This window comes from Crassostrea angulata, chromosome 6 (assembly GCF_025612915.1).
Source record: "Crassostrea angulata isolate pt1a10 chromosome 6, ASM2561291v2, whole genome shotgun sequence".
Taxonomy (NCBI): Eukaryota; Metazoa; Mollusca; class Bivalvia; order Ostreida; family Ostreidae; genus Magallana; species Magallana angulata.
This window is the reverse complement of record NC_069116.1, coordinates 61,350,453-61,376,600: the sequence shown is the minus strand read 5'-3', so window position 1 is coordinate 61,376,600 and position 26,148 is coordinate 61,350,453. Positions and strand designations below refer to the sequence as shown.

Here is a 26,148-nt window from a genome sequence, read left to right as displayed (position 1 = left end):
TTGTTCAGCTTCTCCTTTTTATCCTGTAAAAGGCTGACCAGTTGTGTCATCTAGTAACTATCTAATGAATCATTTTTTTCCTTACAGATATTTGCAGAGTGTAAAATTCTGAAAGCCAATTTTTGACACTGTCTACTGAAACAAAATACTGAACCAAAAGAAAATTGTTATTCATGTATTTGGTATTAACAGTAACAAAACTCCTTTTTATATTAAATTAATGCTTATTATAGCTAAAAGCGTCATATTACAAAAACATAACAAGCACCTGCTAAGCATTCAAAAATAAGTGGACTTCTGTCACTGCATTAATTCAACACACTGTAAAACATGAAGCACATCTTTTAAAACAATAAACAATCCACAAATGTCTATCAAAACACAGTTTTGAAAATTCCAATGCACTTCAAATTAAGTTTCTTCTATCCATGACCCAGCATCAGGCAGACATAGAGACAATGTAAGAATCTGTGGCCGTTTATGAAACACTTCACATAACGTTATACCGTCGGACACACAGACAATGTAAGCATGTACTACGATCAGGAAACACTACACATATCATCAGACACAAACTTCATCTCCCCTTCCAGTAAGTTGTTGATGACAGCTTTGGTCAGATACCGTGATGTTCCATGTTTGACGTTTGGCGGCGTGCTATAGAACTTGGTCATCTCATCCTGCTTCTCATGACCTTCACTTTTACTAAGGTCACGCTGAAACTCCTCAAAAGCATCCATGATTATCTGTTAAATAAAAGTATTCCAATAAACAGACACATTCAATGGAGCATTAAAAATACAAATAATAACATTCACACAAAGTACCTATTTTTGTTTATTATATGAAAATAGTGTCACTGAATGACTGTGCCTAGCATTAACAGAGCAGAATTTAACAAGATAACCTACAACCACCATCGTACCTTGCAACCATCATGGTAACCTACAATTATCATGGTAACCTCCAACCTTCATGGTAATGTGTGCTTATCATATAGTAATGTATTGTCATTATGGTAACCTACGATCATCATGGTAACCTACAATTATCATGGTAACCTCCAACCTTCATGGTAATGTGTGCTTATCATATAGTAATGTATTGTCATTATGGTAACCTACGATCATCATGGTAACCTACAATTATCATGGTAACCTCCAACCTTCATGGTAATGTGTGCTTATCATATAGTAATGTATGTCATTACGGTAACCTACGATCATCATGGTAACCTACAATTATCATGGTAACCTCCAACCTTCATGGTAATGTGTGCTTATCATATAGTTATGTATTGTCATCATGGTAACCTACAACCTTCATTGTAACCTACAATTATCATGGTAACCTCCAACCTTCATGGTAATGTGTGCTTATCATATAGTAATGTTTTGTCTTCATGGTAACCTACAACCTTCATGGTAACCTACAAACATCATGGTAATGTGTGCTTATCATAGTGTTATGTATTGTCATCATGGTAACCTACAACCTTCATGGTAACCTACAATTATCATGGTAACTGACAACCTTCATGGTAGTGTGTGCTTATCATATAGTAGTGTATTGTCATCATGGTAACCTACAACCTTCATGTTAACCTACAAACATCATGGCAATGTGTGCTTATCATACAGTAATGTTTTGTCATCATGGTAACCTACAACCTTCATGGTAACCTACAATTATCATGGTAACTGACAACCTTCATGGTAATGTGTGCTTATCATATAGTAATGTATTGTCATTATGGTAACCAACAATCATCATGGTATCCTACAATTATCATGGTAACCTCCAACCTTCATGTTAACCTACAAACATCATGGTAATGTGTGCTTATCATATAGTAATGTTTTGTCATCATGGTAACCTACAACCTTCATGGTAACCTCCAACCTTCATGGTAATGTGTGCTTATCATATAGTAATGTTTTGTCATCATGGTAACCTACAATCTTCATGGTAACCTACAAACATCATGGTAATGTGTGCTTATCATACAGTTATGTACTGTCATTATGGTATCCTTTGATCATCATGGTAACCTACAATTATCATGGTAACCTACAACCTTCATGGTAATGTGTGCTTATCTTATAGTAATGTATTATTATCATGGTAACCTACGATCATCATGGTAACCTACAATTATCATGGTAACATCCGACCTTCATGGTAATGTGTGCTTATCATATAGTAATGTATTGTCATCATGGTAACCTACAACCTTTATGGTAACCTACAAACATCATGGTAATGTGTGCTTATCATACAGTAATGTACTGTCATTATGGTAACCTTTGATCATCATGGTAACCTACAATTATCATGGTAACCTCCAACCTTCATGGTAATGTTTGCTTATCATATAGTAATGTATTGTCATCATGGTAACCTACGATCATAATGGTAACCTACAATTATCATGGTAACCTCCAACCTTCATGGTAATGTGTGCTTATCATATAGTTATGTATTGTCATCATGGTAACCTACAACCTTCATTGTAACATACAATTATCATGGTAACATCCAACCTTCATGGTAATGTGTGCTTATCATATAGTAATGTATTGCCATCATGGTAACCTACAACCTTTATGGTAACCTACAAACATCATGGTAATGTGTGCTTATCATACAGTAATGTACTGTCATTATGGTAACCTATGATCATCATGGTAACCTACAATTATCATGGTAACCTACAACCTTCATGGTAAAGTTTGCTAATCATTTAGTAATGTATTGTCATCATGGTAACCTCCAACCTTCATGGTAATGTGTGCTTATCATATAGTAATGTATTGTCATTATGGTAACCTACGATCATCATGGTAACCTACAATTATCATGGTAACCTCCAACCTTCATGGTAATGTGTGCTTATCATATAGTAATGTATTGTCATCATGGTAACCTACAAACATCATGGTAACCTACAAACATCATGGTCATGTGTGCTTATCATATAGTAATGTACTGTCATTATGGTAACCTATGATCATCATGGTAACCTACAATTATCATGGTAACCTACAACCTTCATGGTAATGTGTGCTTATCATATAGTAATGTATTGTCAACATGATAACCTACAACATTCATGGTAACCTACAAACATCATGGTAATGTGTGCTTATCATACAGTAATGTACTGTCATTATGGTAACCTATGATCATCATGGTAACCTACAATTATCATGGTAACCTACAACCTTCATGGTAAAGTTTGCTTATCATTTAGTAATGTATTGTCATTATGGTAACCTCCAACCTTCATGGTAATGTGTGCTTATCATATAGTAATGTATTGTCATTATGGTAACCTACGATCATCATGGTAACCTACAATTATCATGGTAACCTCCAACCTTCATGGTAATGTGTGCTTATCATATTGTAATGTATTGTCATCATGGTAACCTACAATAATCCTGGTAACCCACCTTGTCCATGTTGACGGCCTGATCAAATGAAGCTTCTGGATTCCTCTCTAACATTGTGGAGACCACCATAAATGTCTGTCAAAGTTAAAAGAAAACTTTAACACTGACATCAAACACATAATATATATAGGTATCAAGTTAACTACCATGACTGTCTATAGAATTTAGGAAAACACTGTAAACAACTAATATCAATGTATGATTATCATAATAATCATACAAAAGAATATTGTTGAAAGTAAACATTACTGTAACATTTATTTTGTAAAAATTACACACAAATGAAAGAAAATCTCTCCTGACAAGAAGTGTACCGAAGCCCATTGGGAGATCTTAGTAACATTTAATAAAACTGATTACATCGAGAGTGTGGAGTGCCTACCTCCACCATAATCTGTTTTTAAGCTCTAGAACTGATTACATTGAGAGTGTGGAGTGCCTGCCTCCACCATAATCTGTCTTTAAGCTATAATACTGATTACATTGAGAGTGTGGAGTGCCTACCACCACCATAATCTGTCTGTAAGCTATAATACTGATTACATTGAGAGTGTGGAGTGCCTACCACCACCATAATCTGTCTGTAAGCTATAATACTGATTACATTGAGAGTGTGGAGTGCCTACCTCCACCATAATCTGTCTGTAAGCTATAATACTGATTACATTGAGAGTGTGGAGTGCCTACCTCCACCATAATCTGTCTGTAAGCTATAATACTGATTACATTGAGAGTGTGGAGTGCCTACCTCCACCATAATCTGTCTGTAAGCTATAATACTGATTACATTGAGAGTGTGGAGTGCCTACCTCCACCATAATCTGTCTGTAAGCTACTGTGAGATGAAGAATTGTATATCTTATATTTTTTTAATACATATTTTATATATAAGTTTAAAAATTCAAATAAAAAAAATAGAGGTTCCACTGGGGATTGAACCCTGGCCGCTGGAAGTGATGATCACTGTCTTATCCAGTAGGCTACGGATGCTTATGTATCAAGATGTGTTTTATTTTATTACATCATAATATTGTTAGTTAATCTATAGGAAAATGGTTTGAACATTTTGAACACATATGTGAATTAGTATTATTTTGATAATGATAATGTAAGGTACTTTTCGTATAGTGTATGGATATTAATAGTTTTTCTTGAAAGCAATTTTATAAAGAAATTGATTTTGTTAGATTTTCAATTATCATAGAGATTATAAATTTCGGACAATAGCCATTTTGTTTGTGACCATTGCTGAGGCCAGTTGTGAGTTGAGAAAACTTTTGTAAGTAAAATAATTGTACTGCTACTATATTGTATTGAAGTAAAGTTAGTTTTTTTATCAGTAATTATATCAAAGTAATCATTGTATCACAGATGAGAGTATATGTTGAAATTATCAAGAAAGTTTACAAAGTTTAAAGGTTTCACAGTGAATTGTACTCATGATTTGAATACAGATTAATGTTTGAAAAGGGTACAGTGATATTGATTTTACATATATTTTTATACAATTAAAGACATGCATATTTTGCATAGTTACATGTCTAAATGGTTTGTTTCAGATATTATCTACCAGTACATGTAATACAGTTCCTTTCACCCTTATTTAGGGTAGGTACATGTGCACTTGAGAAATTATTGACTATGGCATTTACATATTGTCAGAGTATATTTTTAATCTGCAACATTGCATATTCAATATTGTAATAGGGTTATTTCTTTTTATGACCATCATTTATTAAATATAAGATAATTAGAAAAACAATATTTCGTAATTGAACATATGTGTCATTATAGTAATTGAATCAATTGTGATGCTTTATGATTGTGAAGTTTATATGTGTATTATGTTTTGTAGGAGCGTCACCATAATAATAATATCAACAATAAAGAAGTACATCTATACCATACTCGTTTGTTACACTACAATGCTGATTACATTGAGAGTGTGTAGTGTCCACCTCCACCATAATCTGTCTGTAAGCTATAATACTGATTACATTGAGAGTGTGGAGTGCCTACCACCACCATAATCTGTCTGTAAGCTATAATACTGATTACATTGAGAGTGTGGAGTGCCTACCTCCACCATAATCTGTCTGTAAGCTACAATGCTGATTACATTGAGAGTGTGTAGTGTCCACCTCCACCATAATCTGTCTGTAAGCTATAATACTGATTACATTGAGAGTGTGGAGTGCCTACCTCCACCATAATCTGTCTGTAAGCTACAATACTGATTACATTGAGAGTGTGGAGTGCCTACCTCCACCATAATCTGTCTGTAAGCTGGGTCCACAATCTTACTCAACATCTGCTCCACCAGCAGCGAAAAGTTGAGCTCATACATAGTCATGTCTGACAGTGTGGGTTGCTAAGAAAAGGAAAAAAAACTGTGTTATTAAAAGTATGTACATCAATTAAGTTTTGGGTATGCATTTAAAAAACAACATCATATCTGTAAGCAAGCTTTCTTAGCAGTTGAAATAGTCTAATTTCATTTTGTGCTACCTCTGGTCAGAAATTTAAAGCACACACACACTTTATACAATTAAAACAAATAAAAAATTGATGCTGTTCTCCAAATACCTAATTTATAAATGATGATGAAATAGCCCAAAACTTTAAATACACTAATTTGCGTACACTTGCAGTAACAAAACTACAATTAATAGTTGTCCTTAAAGTGAACTAGATATAAATACAGTTTCAGTGAACTAAATATTGCTACATTAATAATACAGTATCAGTGATCTGGATATTTTCATCTCATTGATAATACAGTATGGGTGTATGTACCTGAGGTAGGAGGTAGCCAGCCACTTTTATTCCGTATGGAGTTTTCTCCAGGATGGACCACACCCTGTCGTAGAAATCCTTGGGGACCCTATTGAGGGCCCCGTCTAGTTGCCGTTTCTGTAGCGGAGTCCTTAAGTCTGCTTCGTAGACATTCCGCACTAGAACAGCGATCAACATGCCCTTCACATCGTTAGGGGAAAGGTCATGGAGTTCAATTCCTTCATCGTCCTGCTCCAGTTCAAATCTCATGGCACGCACAAACCAGCTGAAGAGCAAGATTTATCAATGTGAAGCTTCTGATGTGGTTATCATCTTTCATTGCTAATGATTTTTATTGACATGAAAATCATGATGTACAAGTCAGCATCATTTTTGCTTATAATTTTCAATTCAAACTGAGAAGTAATGTAGATCTTTAATATAAGATGGTAATGCCTATTCTTTCCTATGATTTTGCATATATATGCATGTTAATCTTATTATATATTTTGTTAAACAGTTACAAATATGATCTCTAAATTCAAAACTTGAGAGAACTAGAGGTACTGTGAGCAAGCTCACAATTGATACCCCCCACTAAGAAAAAAATCATAACGCGTGTATTTTTGCTATTATAGAAAATATTGGATGAATCTATTCCACTGACCATTTTCTATAAATAACAACTGCTCTATTTTTTAAAACTGTTAATGCTAATAGGAGTAAACAAACCAATTTCTATACTTTAATTCCATTTTATTTTAAGTTAACTGTTAATGCATGAGGACATTTGCATCCTTCCTTTGACAACCATGACTCTAATCAAACGAAATCCACATGTCAAGCAGCCATTTAATATTTAAACAATTTGAATTATTGGTATACTGAGCCAGATTTTTTCCGAAATTTTTTTTCCACACATTTTTTTTTTCCAAATAAAAATTTCATCAGGGCAGGCCATTTTTAGAGAGACGGGGATGAAAATCTAAAAATAATTTTATGTGGCCTGAGAAGAGCAAGCTTTGTGTCAAATTTTAGCTTCTAAATTTCAATTAATACAAGAAATGACACAGACAAAATTTAGCATTTTCGAAACAATGACCTTGAACTTCCTCAATTGACCTTGGGTCAAGGTCATGACACACCCTTATGTCATAAGCAATATTTGTGTGAAGTAAGAACATTCAAAAGAAGATATGGACCGGACACGAATTTTGCATTTTTTCTGCCAGTGACCTTGACCTTGCACGAATGGTCTTGGGTCAAGGTCATGACACACCCTTAGGTCATAAGCAATCTTTGTGTGAAGTAAGAACTACTAATATTTCTCCATAAGAAAGATATGGACCGGACACGCATTTTGCATTTTTTCTGCTAGTGACCTTGACCTTGCACGAATAACCTTGGGTCAAGGTCATTTCACACCCTTAGGTCATAAGCAATCTTTGTGTGAAGTAAGAACTTCCAATGTCAATGTTTCACTATAGGAAAGATATGGACCGGACACGAATTTTGCATTTTTTCTGCCAGTGACCTTGACCTTGCACGAATGACCTTGGGTCAAGGTCATGACACACCCTTAGGTCATAAGCAATCTTTGTGTGAAGTAAGAACTTCCAATGTTTCTCCATAAGAAAGATATGGACCGGACACGATTGCAGACAGACGGACAGACAGACAGACAGACGGACGGACGGACAAGGTGATTCCTATATACCCCCCCAAACTTTGTTTGCGGGGGGTATAAAAAATTCAAAAGTGAGTGAATTCACCAGAGGAAGGAAAGAAGCTAGTACCCAATTCTTATTTTGAGAATTCCATCAAACAGGTCGGGGGATGTGGCAATCAGCTTTCCAATTCCAAGAATAAGTTCCTGCTGCAGAACGGCCTCTTGTATGTTGTACGGTAAACAAATCTTAAATATCAGATCCTGTAGGAATCCGGGGCTAACAGGCTTGTCCAAAACTTCCTCTTCATGGCCGTACACCCCCACTGTTACCTAAAAACATACAGGTTAATTGTCACCTGTAAACATACACCCCACTGTTACCTACCAACATACAGGTTAATTGTCACCTGTAAACATACACCCCCACTGTTACCTACCAACATACAGGTTAATTGTCACCTGTAAACATACCCCCTCACTGTCACCTACAAAAATACAGACACACTTTCATACACAAACATACAAAAAATCTGTCATTATAATAAAAATCCAACACACAATTCCTATGTAACCAACAAACATACAGACCCATTGTCACTTAGAGAAATGTAGACCAACTGTCACCTACATACATACAGACCAACTGTCACTTATAGACATACAGACCAATTGTAAACTACAGACATATAGACCAACTGTCACCTACAGACATATAAACCAACTGTTACCTACATACATATAGACCAACAGTCACCTACAGACATACAGATCAACTGTTACCTACAGACATATAGACCAACTGTCATTTACAGACATATAGACCAACTGTCATTTACAGACATATAGACCAAGTGTCACCTACATACATACAGACCAACTGTCAACTACAGACATACAGACCAACTGTCACCTACAGACATACAGATCAATTGTCATCTTCTGACATACAGAACAACTGTCACCTACAGACATATAGATCAGCTGTCACCTATAGACATGCAGACCACCTGTCACCTACAGACATATATACCAACGGTCATTTACAGACATTCAGATCAACTGTCACCTACAGATATACAGATCTACTGTCACCTACAGACATATAGACCAACTGTCACATATAGACCAACTGTCACCTATAGACATACATATCACCTGTCACCTACAGACATACAGACCAACTGTCACATATAGACCAACTGTCACCTATAGACATGCAGACCACCTGTCACCTACAGACATATAGACCAACTGTCATTTACAGACATACAGATCAACTGTCAGCTACAGACATTCAGATCAACTGTCACATAGAGATCAACTGTCTTTTACAGACATACAGAACAACTGTCAAATACAAGCATACATACAAACTGTCACCTACAGACATATAGACCAACTGTCACCTACAGACATACAAATCAACTGTCATCTACAGAAATGCAGACCACCTGTCACCTACAGACATATAGACCAACAGTCACCTACAGATATATAGATCAACTGTCACCTACAGACATACAGACCAACTGTCACCTACAGACATATAGACCAACTGTCATTTACAGACATAATGTATTGACCAACCATATTTACCTGTTTGCCCCTGACCAATATGGTGGTGACAGAGGGAGCCAGGCTGTCTACAGTCTTGTGTAGGAGAGCTGACTGGAGCCGCACTACGGACCACTCCTTGTAAAGTCCAGCCAGGTGAATCAGGTGTTCCATCTTCTGGACAATGGACTCCCCCTCGATCCAGAAGTTGGCGCCCTCCCGCTGGAAGAGGACCCTGAGGATCTGGCTCTGGGAGTAGATGCCATCAGTCAATTTCAACATGTGAATCAGGTCCCAGTTAGCTTTACGCATTAAATCCTGTAACATGAAGAAGACATTAGGGGCGACTACATACAAGTCTCAGTTAGCCTTACACACCAACTCCTGTAGAATGAAGGGGCAACATTAGGGGCATTTACATACAAGTCCCTGTTAGCATTACACACCAACTCCTGTAGAATAAAGGGGCAACATAAGGGGCAACTACATACAAGTCTCAGTTAGCCTTACACACCAACTCCTGTAGAATGAAGGGGCAACATTAGGGGCAACTACATACAAGTCTCAGTTAGCCTTACACACCAACTCCTGTAGAATGAAGGGGCAACATTAGGGGCAACTACATACAAGTCTCAGTTAGCCTTACACACCAACTCCTGTAGAATGAAGGGGCAACATTAGGGGCATTTACATACAAGTCCCTGTTAGCCTTACACACCAACTCCTGTAGAATGAAGGGGCAACATTAGGGGCAACTACATACAAGTCTCAGTTAGCCTTACACACCAACTCCTGTAGAATGAAGGGGCAACATTAGGGGCAACTACATACAAGTCCCAGTTAGCCTTACAAGCTAACTCTTTCAACATGAATAAGCAATATCAAGGGGCAACAACAAATTTCCAGCATTTTTCAATCCTTGCCAGAGATGTCTTGTTGGCTATTTAAAACTCAGGATAGGAATCACAGTAACCGATGTAAATTTAAGATACATAAAATAATGTTTTGTTATATAATATTAGAGAAAGCTTATATTATACTAGTAAATTTTAACTTGTCACTGTTGCTTTCTACTACTTATTTATTGGTGTTCTCTGTTATCAATATTATATCATGCATATTATTATATAAAATTAATACATGTAGTTAAGAAAGAAGCCATTTACCACTGCTTCTGATAATGTTATCACATCAAAGTATTAAAGTGATCAACTTTTGTTTGAGACTGTAGCACCATTCTTATGGAGGTACTAGATCAACACATTTATAACCCGATAGATTCAAGTCGATAATTCCTGCATAATTTGCTGTCTTTTATTCCCACTTTCTTTTGTGAAAAGCTGACAGACATCACATGTTTAAGTTTATATTTAGGTACAATAATCGTCTGATACAATATATAACACTCACTTAGATAATTTCTACATGTATTCTTCCTTAATGAAATTGTAAAGTTAAAAGGTTATTCATTTGGTATCTTATGCCAAAATTTTGTGCTCCCATCTGATTTAGATAATGATATCTTCTGAAATATCATAATTGCTAATAAGGCAAATTTTACATAAAAGCAAAGAAGGTAATTCGTAACTTCATAAGTTTAATTAATAGATTAGATCATATTTCATCACCAGTTGGATTTGTTTTCACCTGTTCATTGTATCTCAGGGTGGCATCATTCAGCTCTGGAAGCTTGGGGATCTCAGTCAGACTCTTAAAACTTGCACCCACAGTTTTCTCCTCAAAAGGAACAAAGATGTCCGAAGGATCTCCAATCTTGTCCAGGAAATCCAAATGTTCCACACAGCCAGAGGTGATGAGGGACTGATAAAACAAAAGTAGCATCATTGCCAGCTACAGGGAGCTGATTATTTATCGGTACATCTACATTAAAATTCAACTTAAACTATCAGCTCAGCTATCTTTACATTTCAAAAAAATGTAAAAATACAACAGAGTTCAAAATTTATGTTGCCTATGAAAATGAAACTGTCGTGAATTACAGCATCAACAACATTTTCTTTTCTTTTACAAACTACTACAATCTTCTGTTTTAATGTTCTATCCTACCTGCAGCTTTCCTAGTCTAACCCTGATTCCATCGACATCCCCACGTTTAAACTGAGCAAGCAGGTTTAAAAACTCCTCAAAGTTAGGTCCCCTGAATCAGAAAGTCATTCAATTATTCATAAATATCTACAAAGTGCTTAATGAAATGACGGTTTAATATCTGTTACTTTATTTGAAGAGATCTTATTATTTCCAATTATACTAAATACTGAAGTTTAGACAAATTTCCACATACTAAAGAAACATCCAAAAGCTTCAAGATTTATGTATACCTACCATCGGTACATCTAGTGCATAACATTATGTACATGTATGAAACGGACGTTGCTACAACCTGTACAGAACATTACAGAATGTGTGTATCCAACATTGTTATATCTTGTACCTGACATCCTATTACCTGATTACCTACACAACTCATTATGTGTATACCTGACATTGTTTTCTCTTATGATCATGCAGAAAGTGGGCCTCCCTGACAACTTCCAGCACTTAGACAAAAACGCCAGATCATTCTGCAAAATCAAATTATCTTGTTTCTATATTTAATGTCTGCCCTCGTCATGAATTGAATAAATAATCATAAGTCTGCATAAGACACTGAATCAAACAAGTTATCAAACTTGAATAGTAAGCCTTATTCCTTACCTTACATGTATTGATTACACATTGTAATCCTGATAAATGCTGCTGATAAATGGACTTACCTTCAGATCGTCCAGCATGATGGGAACATCCTGCGCCAGGTAGAAATCACTGACCTCAAACACCAGGGGGTAGCACAGTACGGTGGAGCCACACACACGGTAGATCTAAACCACAACAGTATCAGAGTTACACCAAAACAGTGAAAGATCTAAACCACAACAGTATCAGAATTACATCAAAACAGTGAAACCACAACAGTATCAGAGTTACACCAAAACAGTGAAACCACAACAGTATCAGAGTTACACCAAAACAGTGAAACCACAACAGTATCAGAGTTACACCAAAACAGTGAAACCACAACAGTATCAGAGTTACATCAAAACAGTGAAACCACTAATACAGGACTAATATATTTACTGACAACTTCATAAGGCCTATTAAAAAAACATTGTGTGTTTAGGGTAACACTGACGAAAAAAATAGGTTAGGTAGGTAAGGATTTTTTTTTTTTATCATATTTTTTTCTGCATGAATCCTAAGAATATTGTTTGTGTCATATTTAAAAACAGATTTTTTTATTAGAAAAAATATATAATTCACAATCGGATAAAAACAGTCATCTAAAAATGGTAGGATCGGGGCATTTTTGTAGGTTAGGTCGGGTTACCCTAAACACACAACTTTTTTTTCTAGGCCTAAGGTACAGAGGAAAGAGCTTAGATATTAGACAGTTAAAATAAATGTGCAGAACAAATGACTGACTGAGAATCCCAGTATAAATACAGGTGCACAATGACCTTGGAAGTACTGAGGACACCAAAGGGGCGTTTGGGTCGCCCTGTGAGCCCCAGTTTCCTGTTGACCCCAAGGTACTCGTAGGCCTTTGACAACTCCTTGGGCGACCAGATCTGGATGGGCTCAATCTGGTGCGGGGTCTGCGTCTGGATTCCGTAGGTCGCTAGGAGCTGCTGTAGCCGGGCACTCTCAGCAATCAGGATCACCTGGATCACCAGGTCAGGTGGTGTGATCTATAAATAGATATCTAATTCTACCCACAATGAACTCTCATTCCACATCTTCATTTCTGGTAGCCATTTTCATGCACTGTCAGTTTTCTTAAAGGCATGTTGGGATTGAATTTTGTTGATTTTTTTCCATATATAATATAAAGTGAATGAATATCATAATTTCCTAGGTAATAAGCATCAACAACCTCAAAAATATTCACTCCCCCCCCCCCCAACAAATGTGTTCCACATGTACATTGCATTGCAGTTTGAACATATTTTGACTAAATCCTAAACAAAACTTTGGAGTTCGTACAAAATGTTTGTATGACTGTAGTCTATTGACATAAACCTGACCTGGAAAGATGAGTATCTCATGTTGACCTTTGGCCTCTCTGATGCAGGCAGGTGTCTCCTAATGGGGTCAAGGTCATTGACATTCAGCAGGCCATTGACTGTACAGACAGAGAAATAAAATCACAGAGAGCATACTACAGTAAATACTGACACTTCTGTGTGTGGGCTCTCTACAGTAAGGACTGACACTTCTGTGTGTGGGCACACTACAGTAAGGACTGACACATGCGTGTGTGGGCATACTACAGTAAGGACTGACACTTCTGTGTATGGGCATACTACAGTAAAGACTGACACTTCGGTGTGGGCTCTCTACAGTAAGGACTGACACTTCTGTGTGTGGGCATACTACAGTAAGAACTAACACTTCTGTGTGTGGGCACACTACAGTAAGGACTGACACTTCTGTATGTGAGCATACTACAGTAAAGACTGACACTTCTGTGTGTGGGCACACTACAGTAAGGACTGACACTTCTGTGTGTGGGCATACTACAGTAAAGACAGACACTTCTGTATGTGAGCATACTACAGTAAAGACTGACACTTCTGTGTGTGGGCACACTACAGTAAGGACTGACACTTCTGTGTATGGGCATACTACAGTAAAGACTGACACTTCTGTGTGTGGGCTCTCTACAGTAAGGACTGACACTTCTGTGTGTGGGCATACTACAGTAAAGACAGACACTTCTGTATGTGAGCATACTACAGTAAAGACTGACACTTCTGTGTGTGGGCACACTACAGTAAGGACTGACACTTCTGTGTATGGGCATACTACAGTAAAGACTGACACTTCTGTGTGTGGGCACTCTACAGTAAGGACTGACACTTCTGTGTGTGGGCTCTCTACAGTAAGGACTGACACATGCGTGTGTGGGCACTCTACAGTAAGGACTGACACTTCTGTGTGTGGGCACACTACAGTAAGGACTGACACTTCTGTGTGTGGGCACACTACAGTAAGGACTGACACTTCTGTGTGTGGACATACTACAGTAAGGACTGACACTTCTGTGTGTGGGCACACTACAGTAAGGACTGACACTTCTGTGTGTGGGCACACTACAGTAAGGACTGACACTTCTGTGTGTGGGCTCTCTACAGTAAGGACTGACACTTCTGTGTGTGGGCATACTACAGTAAGGACTGACACTTCTGTGTGTGGGCATACTACAGTAAGGACTGACACTTCTGTGTGTGGGCACACTACAGTAAGGACTGACATTTCTGTGTGTGGGCACACTACAGTAAGGACTGACACATGCGTGTGTGGGCTCTCTACAGTAAGGACTGACACTTCTGTGTGTGGGCATACTACAGTAAGGACTGACACTTCTGTGTGTGGGCATACTACAGTAAGGACTGACACTTCTGTGTGTGGGCACACTACAGTAAGGACTGACATTTCTGTGTGTGGGCATACTACAGTAAGGACTGACACTTCTGTGTGTGGGCATACTACAGTAAGGACTGACACTTCTGTGTGTGGGAATACTACAGTAACGACTGACACTTCTGTATGTGGGCATAGGTATGTCAACATTTTAATAAAGGCAGGTATTCTGTCATAGTGCATATTGAGTCAATATCCTTAGACAGTCATAAGTCCTGTTAGGGTATAAAAGTGATTGTTTATAATGCCGTACTCATCGAGTTCTATAAAATGCATTGCATTCTAATTCTGAAGCATATAATTATTATGAACCTTGACGGAGTAAAAGACTCTTAAGCAATAAATATACAAGTTTCAATGTAATAAAATCATTAACATCAAAGGGATTTTACCGAGAAGCTGTGAAATGAAATAGACGGACTGTCCTAGCATGAAAGTTCCGTCGGTCGTCCCCTCAGCACTGGGATATCGCGTCATGCTGCCCGGCACTCTCTTTTCCTCATCAATATTCTCTTTTGGAACATAGAAGAACTTTGGCACCAGTTTACCTTTAATACAATGTACTCTCAATATGAAAATTTGTTTTGAAAGAACATTGAAAATGAAGATCGATAAACAAACATTAATGTGATTTTGGAAAATTATACAAGTGCTTGCTGAATTTTATTAAACAATTTGATTGACATATACACCAAACTGTCCCCTGAAATTAAGTCTAAATCATATGGCAGAAATCATACAGCAGAAAGTTTGAATTGCAATTTAAACACATAAATATTTCATGTAAGTGCTTCACCTTCTTCCGAGTCGTACAGCAACGGCTTGATCAGCTGCGAGTAATACTCTATACCGTCCTTGTCATGCTGGAAGACCTCTGTAATCAAACCACACAATGCTCTAAAATAGTTAACCATAAAAATCTCAAACATCTGGTACATGAATATTAATTTTGTATACAGTGGTTTCATCAATATCTGATTAATAACAATTTTCATTGATTTCATTGAACTGATCAACAAAATTAAAATTAATGTTCATTGAAGTGCAATATCTAATAACAACAGACTGTATTGATAAAATCACTGGCTACAAATTAATGAATCCCTAAAACTGTGATTCACGAAAATTGATGTCCACAAATTTAGTCACACAGTATATAAAACAAAGGCATTTGTATGTACCAAGTTAAAGGTAATTAGTGATACTAATGTTGTAGTATAACATACTGTCACACAGTATCCAAAAGAATGGACATTCATATGTACCGGTAAGTAAGTAAAAGTAAGTAAGTACACAACAATAATGCTGTGCTGTAACTCAATGTCACACAGTATTACATGGGTAAATAATGAATCCCTAAAACTGTGATGTAATTTACTGTCACAAAGTATTACATGGGTAATTAATGACACTAAATGCTGTCCTGTAACTTTCTGTCAAACAGTATATTACATAGGTAATTAATGACACTAAATGCTGTGCTGTAACTTACCGTCAAACAGTATTACATGGGTAATTAATGACACTAAATGATGTGATGTAACTTACTGTCAAACAGTGTTACATAGGTTATTAATGACACTAAATGCTGTGATGTAACTTACTGTCACACAGTACATTTTATGGGTAATTAATGACACTTAATGCTGTCCTGTAACTTACTGTCACACAGTATTACATGGGTAATTAATAACACTAAATGATGTCCTGTAACTTACTGTCACACAGTTTAACATGGGTAATTAATGACACTTAATGATGTGCTGTAACTTACTGTCACACAGTATTACAAAGGTAATTAATGACACTAAATGATGTCCTGTAACTTACTGTCACACAGTTTAACATGGGTAATTAATGACACTAAATGCTGTCCTGTAACTTTCTGTCAAACAGTATTACATGGGTAATTAATAACACTAAATGATGTGATGTAACTTACTGTCAAACAGTGTTACATAGGTTATTAATGACACTAAATGCTGTGATGTAACTTACTGTCAAACAGTATATTACATAGGTAATTAATGACACTTAATGCTGTCCTGTAACTTACTGTCACACAGTATTACATGGGTAATTAATAACACTAAATGATGTCCTGTAACTTACTGTCACACAGTTTAACATGGGTAATTAATGACACTTAATGATGTGCTGTAACTTACTGTCACACAGTATTACATGGGTAATTAATAACACTAAATGATGTCCTGTAACTTACTGTCACACAGTTTAACATGGGTAATTAATGACACTTAATGATGTGCTGTAACTTACTGTCACACAGTATTACATAGGTAATTAATGACACTTAATGCTGTCTTGTAACTTACTGTCACACAGTTTAACATGGGTAATTAATAACACTAAATGCTGTGCTGTAACTTACTGTCACACAGTATTACATAGGTAATTAATGACACTTAATGATGTGATGTAACTTACTGTCACACAGTATTACATAGGTAATTGATGACACTAAATGCTGTCCTGTAACTTACTGTCACACAGTATATTTCATGGGTAATTAATGACACTTAATGATGTGCTGTAACTTACTGTCACACAGTATTACATAGGTAATTAATGACACTAAATGCTGTCCTGTAACTTACTGTCACACAGTATATTTCATGGGTAATTAATGACACTTAATGATGTGCTGTAACTTACTGTCATACAGTATTACATAGGTAATTAATGACACTAAATGATGTCCTGTAACTTACTGTCAAACAGTATATTACATAGGTAATTAATGACACTTAATGATGTGCTGTAACTTACTGTCACACAGTATTACATAGGTAATTAATGACACTTAATGATGTGATGTAACTTACTGTCACACAGTATTACATAGGTAATTAATGACACTAAATGCTGTCCTGTAACTTACTGTCACACAGTATATTTCATGGGTAATTAATGACACTTAATGATGTGCTGTAACTTACTGTCAAACAGTATTACATGGGTAATTAATGACACTTAATGATGTGTTGTAACTTACTGTCACACAGTATTACATAGGTAATTAATGACACTAAATGCTGTCCTGTAACTTACTGTCAAACAGTATATTACATAGGTAATTAATGACACTAAATGCTGTGCTGTAACTTACTGTCACACAGTATTACATAGGTAATTAATGACACTTAATGATGTGATGTAACTTACTGTCACACAGTATTACATGGGTAATTAATGACACTAAATGCTGTGCTGTAACTAACTGTCACACAGTATAACATGGGTAATTAATGACACTAAATGCTGTCCTGTAACTTACTGTCACACAGTATATTTCATGGGTAATTAATGACATTAAATGATGTGCTGTAACTTACTGTCACACAGTATTACATAGGTAATTAATGACACTAAATGCTGTCCTGTAACTTACTGTCAAACAGTATATTACATAGGTAATTAATGACACTAAATGCTGTGCTGTAACTTACTGTCACACAGTATTACATAGGTAATTAATGACACTTAATGATGTGATGTAACTTACTGTCACACAGTATTACATGGGTAATTAATGACACTAAATGATGTGCTGTAACTAACAGTCACCAAGAATTACATGGGTAATTAATGACACTAAATGATGTGCTGCAACTTACTGTCACACAGTATTACATGGATAATGGTGACACTAAATGATGTGCTATAACTTACTGTCACACACTATAACATGGGTAATAATGACACTAAATGATGTGCTGTAACTTACTGTCACACAGTATAACATGGGTAATTAATGACACTAAATGATGAGCTGTAACTTACTGTCACACAGTTTAACATGGGTAATTAATGACACTAAATGATGTGCTGTAACTTACTGTCACACAGTTTAACATGGGTAATTAATGACACTAAATGCTGTGCTGTAACTTACTGTCATACAGTATTACATGGGTAATTAATGACACTAAATGATGTGCTGTAACTTACTGTCACACAGTATAACATGGGTTATTAATGACACTAAATGATGAGCTGTAACTTACTGTCACAAAGTATAACATGGGTAATTAATGACACTTAATGATGTGCTGTAACTTACTGTCACACAGTTTAACATGGGTAATTAATGACACTAAATGATGAGCTGTAACTTACTGTCACACAGTTTAACATGGATAATGGTGACACTAAATGATGTGCTGTAACTTACTGTCACACAGTATAACATGGGTTATTAATGACACTAAATGATGAGCTGTAACTTACTGTCACAAAGTATAACATGGGTAATTAATGACACTTAATGATGTGCTGTAACTTACTGTCACACAGTTTAACATGGGTAATTAATGACACTAAATGATGTGCTGTTACTTACTGTCAATCAGCATCATGATGTAGAAGATTGGCCACTCACACTCAATTCCATCAAACAGCTGTCAAAAAAGAGAGCACCTAAGTATATCAAATATACAATGTAGTACAGTAGTAAGATACACCAATTGAAACTAGTCTACACATTTGTCAAGATACGATACTGTTTACCATTTATATAAATATTTCTGCATTGATCTAACTTTTACTTTTTTGGCGATGACATTCTAATGAAAAAAATACATCACACAAAATTACACAGTCATGATGTCATTTGATATCAGAAAATTTTAAGATTGCAAAATAAATGAGTGAAACAATGGAAAAGTGTATCACTTCTACCCCATTTTCGCAAATTTTTTGAAAAGTGAAAAAATAAGGATACGGGGGATCTACAATCCAACAAATAAATCATTCACAGTTACTGATACATTTTAATAGAAAGATTTACAGTCTAATTTTAATTCAAAAATCTTTTGTTCATTTTTTTAATTTTTTCCTGTACTAATATTTTGAATTTCACATTAGACTCTTATACATGTACAATTCATGTAAATTAGCTGCATCGTGATAGCCACTGTTGACCTCATCTTAACCTCAATCAACAATGGCTCCTTCAGAGTTAGGATTTACCATGTAACCCTTCCTAGAATGCAATATTCATGTAATATCAACAACATATACTTTGATCTCTGCGGGTTTGTAGAAACGTCTCTTGTTGTCTTCCAGTACTGTACGGTATCCGTCTCTCAGATATCGCTTTATGCCATATTTCCCTTTTAGTTTGCGGAGAACTTTGCTGATTGTACGATTTTTTATGTCCTCTTCGTGTAAGGCAAAAGCAGGCCAGCCTATGGTGGAAAGAAGGGCAGCATCTGTGTTCTGTCAGAAAAAAACACTGCTACAGAGAAATCGCAAAGTCTCTAAACAGATCAACACTTCATGTCTTTTTACAATCATTTTCTTCCTTTTTTTATTTACCAACTGACTATCGTACATGTACAATAATAATTCTTAATACAGTGTGATTGGTATAAAATAAAAACAAAGTAATAATATCCTTTATTTGTTAACATTTTTTATATAGGTATATATTAAGTAGATTTTTGCACATGCATGCATTAATGTAAAAGCTGCTCCTTGAAACAGGAAGAAATATTATTAACTAGCTGTCATGCAATAACAAATTTACATGAAACACATAATTAATGAAGGTATAGATACGTGTATATAATTATAATGATGATCCACGATACTTTGTAAAACATAGTAATCTACATTTTTATTTTTTTTTGCATTCTGCAAAGGGGGAATACCAGCAAGCAAATATTTTGAAGAGATGAGGAACTTTTAAAAAATCTAATGAACAATGGAAGGGGAGACTGCATGAGAAACATGTACATATAGATATGGAGGGAAAGGATTATATAACAGAGAGTAAACTCTTCTGATGATGATAGATGATAGGGTTATGACACAACAGTTCTGGGTTGTTTTATCACTAAATCAATAGAATGAGATTTCCATTCTTGTGCACCATACTCTGGACTATTAGCCTATTACTGATAAAATCGTTACTTTATCTTAGATAAATTTAGTACACAAAAAAGAGTAAAAACTTGAATTTCGAGCTCATTACTACCCATTTAGGTAAATATTATACATGTAGTACCAAGAAGTGTCAGTAATAGTTAAACTCCTACTTTCATGGTTTAATTCGATGTTGATTGACATTTTAATTGTTGAGTGACAGATCTGTAACTGTGTACATCATTGAAGACAGACCTTGGAGTTGGACTCTCTTGGTAAAATGCCTTCAAATATGGTGCGGTTTCTATTGTGGGCGTCGTAGTCCACAAAGACGACGGACCAGGAAGCCCCCTGCTTCCCGAACAGATTTTCTCCGTTCACAGCTTCCAGGGCGGCCTTAGCTATACCTATAGAGCTACAGAAGAGAGAACAGGCATTATCAGACCCACACAGGATAATGGTGGAGCCACCAGCACACTTACACCCCACTGATCTACACCCTACAACAAGCACCTGCTGAACTTCTTCTAACAAATTTATGCACTGGAATGCGACTCCATACAAAGTTCTAGGTAATGAAATACAATGTAAACCCAAAGTATTTCTGCCTACACTATCTAAAAGGAAACATATACACTTACAGAAGATGGATTTCTGATAACTGTCAGCAAGGCACTCTTATTTGGGCCTATCCTATACATATGTTTTGCCCCTTGCACTCGCTTGTTGGTTCTCATCGACTTGTAAAACTCAAAACACTTAGTTTACCACAAAAAATAAAGATGTATATCTACCAGAAAGTTAAATAGTTGTTTGGATTCTCTCAAACCATTTATACGGACATTGAGGTCCTTATTTTTCAATCCTCTCACAAATCAAATCTTTTGAAATCTTGGTGTAGTGACAAAAACTAATTTTTAAATTTGTTTGCCAGACAAAAATATCTCGCTTATTTTCCCGATCTGAATCCAGGTCACAGTCACCCACTGACCACCTGATCATCTTACCTGACCTTGTGAAAGCATATTCACTCCACAAATGGGTAGGCTTTAGGATATACTTCATGTGTAGAAAACAATAGATATTTTGTTTGCAGCTCATTTTACATTGGATTGACTTGTTTAGTTTGTTTTACATTGAGTTGACTTGTCTGGTTTGTTTTACATTGAGTTGTCTTGTCTGGCTCGTTTAATCATGCCAAAGACTTGGAGATGATGTAAAAGCGATACTAATTTGTTCTCATTTCAAAAGAGAAGCTGGCATGGATGGATGAATGAATGAATGAATTAATGGTCGCATTGATTATGTAACATTCAATAAAAGAATCTTTACCTACAATGATAAACGAATATGGATAGTATAAAGTGATATATCAAGTTAACAGTTAAACATATCATACAGACAAGTGCCCGCCAAAGGTTAACTACTGATACATATAGCAGTAAATCTGTTACCCTGGACTTGTTTCACCAAGATGTGAAGTGTACCTAGACATGACGGTGTCTGTGGACGATTCAAGATTAATGATTTTGTAAAATAACAAGGTACATGGCACTGATAGTTCTCTAACACAAGTGTCAGCGAAAAATCTGAAATAAAATGATTTTTTAAGATCCTACATGTATTAGCTATAGAGCAGGGATGATGGAGGCTACAGATGGTTAGACAGACACACGGGTAACACACCGAGCAGACGTGCATCAGCGGAGCTTGGACTCGTGCCAACAAACCTTAGAATTTGATTCTCGCGGTAAAATTGACTCAAAGATAGTTCTGTTCCTGTTGTGTGCATCTATATCAACATAAATGACCGAGGAAGACGTTCCTTGTTCACCAAACAAATTGACTCCATTGATGGACTCCAGCGATGACTTGGCCAGACCGATGGAGCTACGGACAGACAACCACACTTTTACAGGAACCTAACTACCGCCATACCCACATATATACAAACATAACAATGATTTATCTACCTCTATCACATAATCAAAAATTTGAAGTACCTATGAAAGTAGTGCTAGTGCCATAGTGTTCAAAAACTATCATAAGAACATCTGAAGTTGTTATATTAAAAATATCACCAAAATACATGGACATTCAGACATGTATATACCTAGTTAATTTCTGCATAACTAGTTCAATCACATTACTTAGATCAAGATATTTTAAGTATGACATATTGTACTTTTTAATACGACAATATACAAACTTTTTACTCATTTTGTAACTGCCTTTGATAGTTTGATGTAAACTATAATATATAAAGTGAACCTTGCATGGATTTCTGTTGAGCCATTGTTGTACTTGCTTCCTCTTTCCCAAGTGCCGTAATCAGGGGTTCTGTATGCCCTCTCAACATAAAACACCAAATTCTGTACAAAGTTTACTTCATCCGTAGTAAATATAATCTGAAACCAAGTCAAAATTAGAATTACAACAAAGAACACCAATTATGAGCAACAGTTGATAAGTGATGTCTTACAACGATAGCCCAATGTTTTCTCCAACAAAGCAATTCAATTCAACTCATTAACCAATTGACAGCAATAAAGGGGCAACAAGATGGCAGTCATATTACTAATTTTTAAACATTTTCTAACATCAACACTGACCTGTAGTCCTGAGGTGATCATCTGGACCAGGAATATCAAGTACAGTCCAATCACATTAATCTGTTGGAAACAGAGGACACTAGTAAGAATATCAAGTACAGTCCAATCACATTGATCTGTTGGAAACAGAGGACACTAGTTAGAATATCAAGTACAGTCCAATTACATGGATCTGTTGGAAACAGAGGACAATATTTAGAATATCAAGTACAGTCCAATCACATTAATCTGTTGGAAACAGAGGACACTAGTTAGAATATCAAGTACAGTCCAATTACATGGATCTGTTGGAAACAGAGGACAATATTTAGAATATCAAGTACAGTCCAATTACATGGATCTGTTGAAAACAGAGGACACTATTTAGAATATTAAGTACAGTCCAATTACATGGATCTGTTGAAAACAGAGGACAATATCTAGAATATCAAGTACAGTCCAATTACATGGATCTGTTGAAAGCAGAGGACAATATTTAGAATATCAAGTACAGTCCAATTACATGGATCTGTTGAAAGCAGAGGACACTATTTAGAATATCAAGTACAGTCCAATTACATGAATCTGTTAAAAGCAGAGGACAATATTTAGAATATCAAGTACAGTCCAATTACATGGATCTATTGGAAACAGAGGACAATATTTAGAATATCAAGTACAGTCCAATTACATGGATATAATAGAGAGAGACAGCATATAGTTGAACCAAAGCTATACAGATATCCATGTATAAACCATATTACATTGAATACAAACCATGTGACAAATTTATCTTACCTACTGCCTTTGTCTCCAACAATACATACACAGGTATCCATGATTTAGTCTGACCAAAGATATACATTACCTCTAAGATTTTCTGTGTTCCCGGTTAAACAACCTGTAGTGGATACCTTGATTCTACCTGTAGTGGATACATTGACTTCTACCTGTAGTGGATACATTGATTTCTACCTGTAGTGGATACATTGACTTCTACCTGTAGTGGATACCTTGATTCTACCTGTAGTGGATACATTGACTTCTACATGTAGTGGATACCTTGATTCTACCTGTAGTGGATACATTGACTTCTACCTGTAGTGGATACATTGATTTCTACCTGTAGTGGATACATTGATTTCTACCTGTAGTGGATACATTGATTTCTACCTGTAGTGGATACATTGATTTCTACCTGTAGTGGATACATTGACTTCTAGTTAGAATCTTAACACACCTGTAGATGACCATACTCATCGTCCCTGTACACAGGATCACCTGTCACCATGTGGAAGGCCGAGTGAAGGGCAAACTCTGCTCTCTGATTGGCCTTAAAGTCCTCAACCTGTTCCATTAAAACAAGCATTCCAGTCATAACAATGATAATGTCTGATTCAACTTACACTGCAAATTATTTACATTTGACTATGTGTTCTATTTAGTATTTTTAAAAAGGAGCAGCCTCCGCGAAACTCATTAATGTCTTGTATAATCATATGATTATCTTCATGACTGTATGAATACATAGACACATCTACTTATAATGAAACAGGATAATCAAATTTAAGCTAACATGTAACAAATAATTTTTGGTTAATTTAATTGATACACAATAAAAATAATACATTTACAGTATTTTTGCCTTGGTTTTAGCTCTATATTATATCAATGAGCAGTCTGTCTGACCTTGTCTGCCTGTCGAATCCAACAGAAGAGAATTCCACGCATGCATTTCACCGCGCTCTGAGCCAGCTCATGAGTCCTTCCCTGATCATCATCAACTTTCCTAAAAATGAAGTGCATGTCAATCATTTACTGTAATTAAATATATTACCTGTTCTGTTATTGTTGGGCAAAAGGTACAGGTAAGTCTTATTTATACACATGTATGTATACCAACAAGGAAGAGCATCATTCTATTTGAATGCCTAAAACAATTTGACTCCATTAAGTTCCTCGAGCTGTAAATTTCTGTTTGGTAAAATAAACTCTGTAGTCTGTTTTAATATAATTGGTCATTCATACCTGTATGCCTGCGATAATGCCCACACAGCCACAGCGCAATAGATGCTGGCCCGGATGTGAGCTATATGGGTTGGATTATCTTCTTTTCCAATGTCCGGGAACAACCCTAAAGTGGGGCTCTGGTACTGAAGAATCTGTTTCTTCACTGAAATAAAAGCTCTTCTTTAGCATGTTAAGCTGATCAATTAGAACTCATTCCAATCAAAAATTAGTTTCTTTGAAAATTATAATTACATTGGGTATGAATGTATTTCTCTGTAAAATCATTTTAAGCTCTCCTTGTTGTTACCCCCCACCCCCCAGTTCCCGTCCTTACACTGTATATAGTAGGTGTTCAAATTTTTAACGAGTTCTTCTTGTTGTTCAATCTGAGTTGACTTCTCGGGAACGCCTAGAGGTAATGCATAGTTTCTGCTATCTAGGCGATTGAACACTTGGCTGGATCGGTAAATTGATCCTCTTCTCCCAGAACCCGAGCCCGACGAATGTCTGCGCGGTGGAGAATCGGCCATGTTTCTTCCTACTCGATATTTACCTCTGTAATTAGTGGAGACATATTCGAAATATGAGCTGAAGTTGCGCGGACTTTATCTTACATCAACAAATTTCCGTAATACGCGTAGAAATGTTCGTTCTTTGATTTTTTTTCTCTAGTTTTTTCAACAGGAAATGTTAATTGAAAACTAAATTCAAAATACAAAGATCC

General features: G+C 36.1%; 1 protein-coding gene across 2 annotated transcripts; it reads right to left on the bottom strand.

The window, feature by feature from the left end:
• Positions 1 to 160: 160 nt before the first annotated feature.
• LOC128189921 (phosphorylase b kinase regulatory subunit beta-like) lies at positions 161 to 26,119 on the bottom strand. Of its 2 annotated transcripts, none has more exons than XM_052861733.1 (23): positions 25,759 to 26,119; positions 25,443 to 25,587; positions 25,104 to 25,203; positions 24,655 to 24,762; positions 23,436 to 23,495; positions 23,095 to 23,231; positions 22,554 to 22,713; positions 19,978 to 20,175; positions 19,298 to 19,355; positions 15,731 to 15,808; positions 15,327 to 15,482; positions 13,536 to 13,633; positions 12,969 to 13,199; positions 12,228 to 12,332; positions 11,953 to 12,035; positions 11,521 to 11,611; positions 11,101 to 11,274; positions 9,496 to 9,771; positions 8,027 to 8,229; positions 6,252 to 6,516; positions 5,719 to 5,826; positions 3,456 to 3,530; positions 161 to 746 (listed from the first exon to the last, which is right to left on the bottom strand). In XM_052861733.1, exons 1-23 carry the CDS (start codon positions 25,952 to 25,954, stop codon positions 543 to 545), a joined length of 3,309 nt encoding a protein of 1,102 aa, XP_052717693.1. In that variant the 5' UTR covers positions 25,955 to 26,119; the 3' UTR covers positions 161 to 542. The 2 variants fall into 2 exon arrangements, with proteins under 2 accessions (XP_052717693.1, XP_052717692.1); XM_052861732.1 differs by lacking the exon at positions 22,554 to 22,713 and adding an exon at positions 21,079 to 21,238.
• Between the last annotated feature and the right edge of the window lie 29 nt (positions 26,120 to 26,148).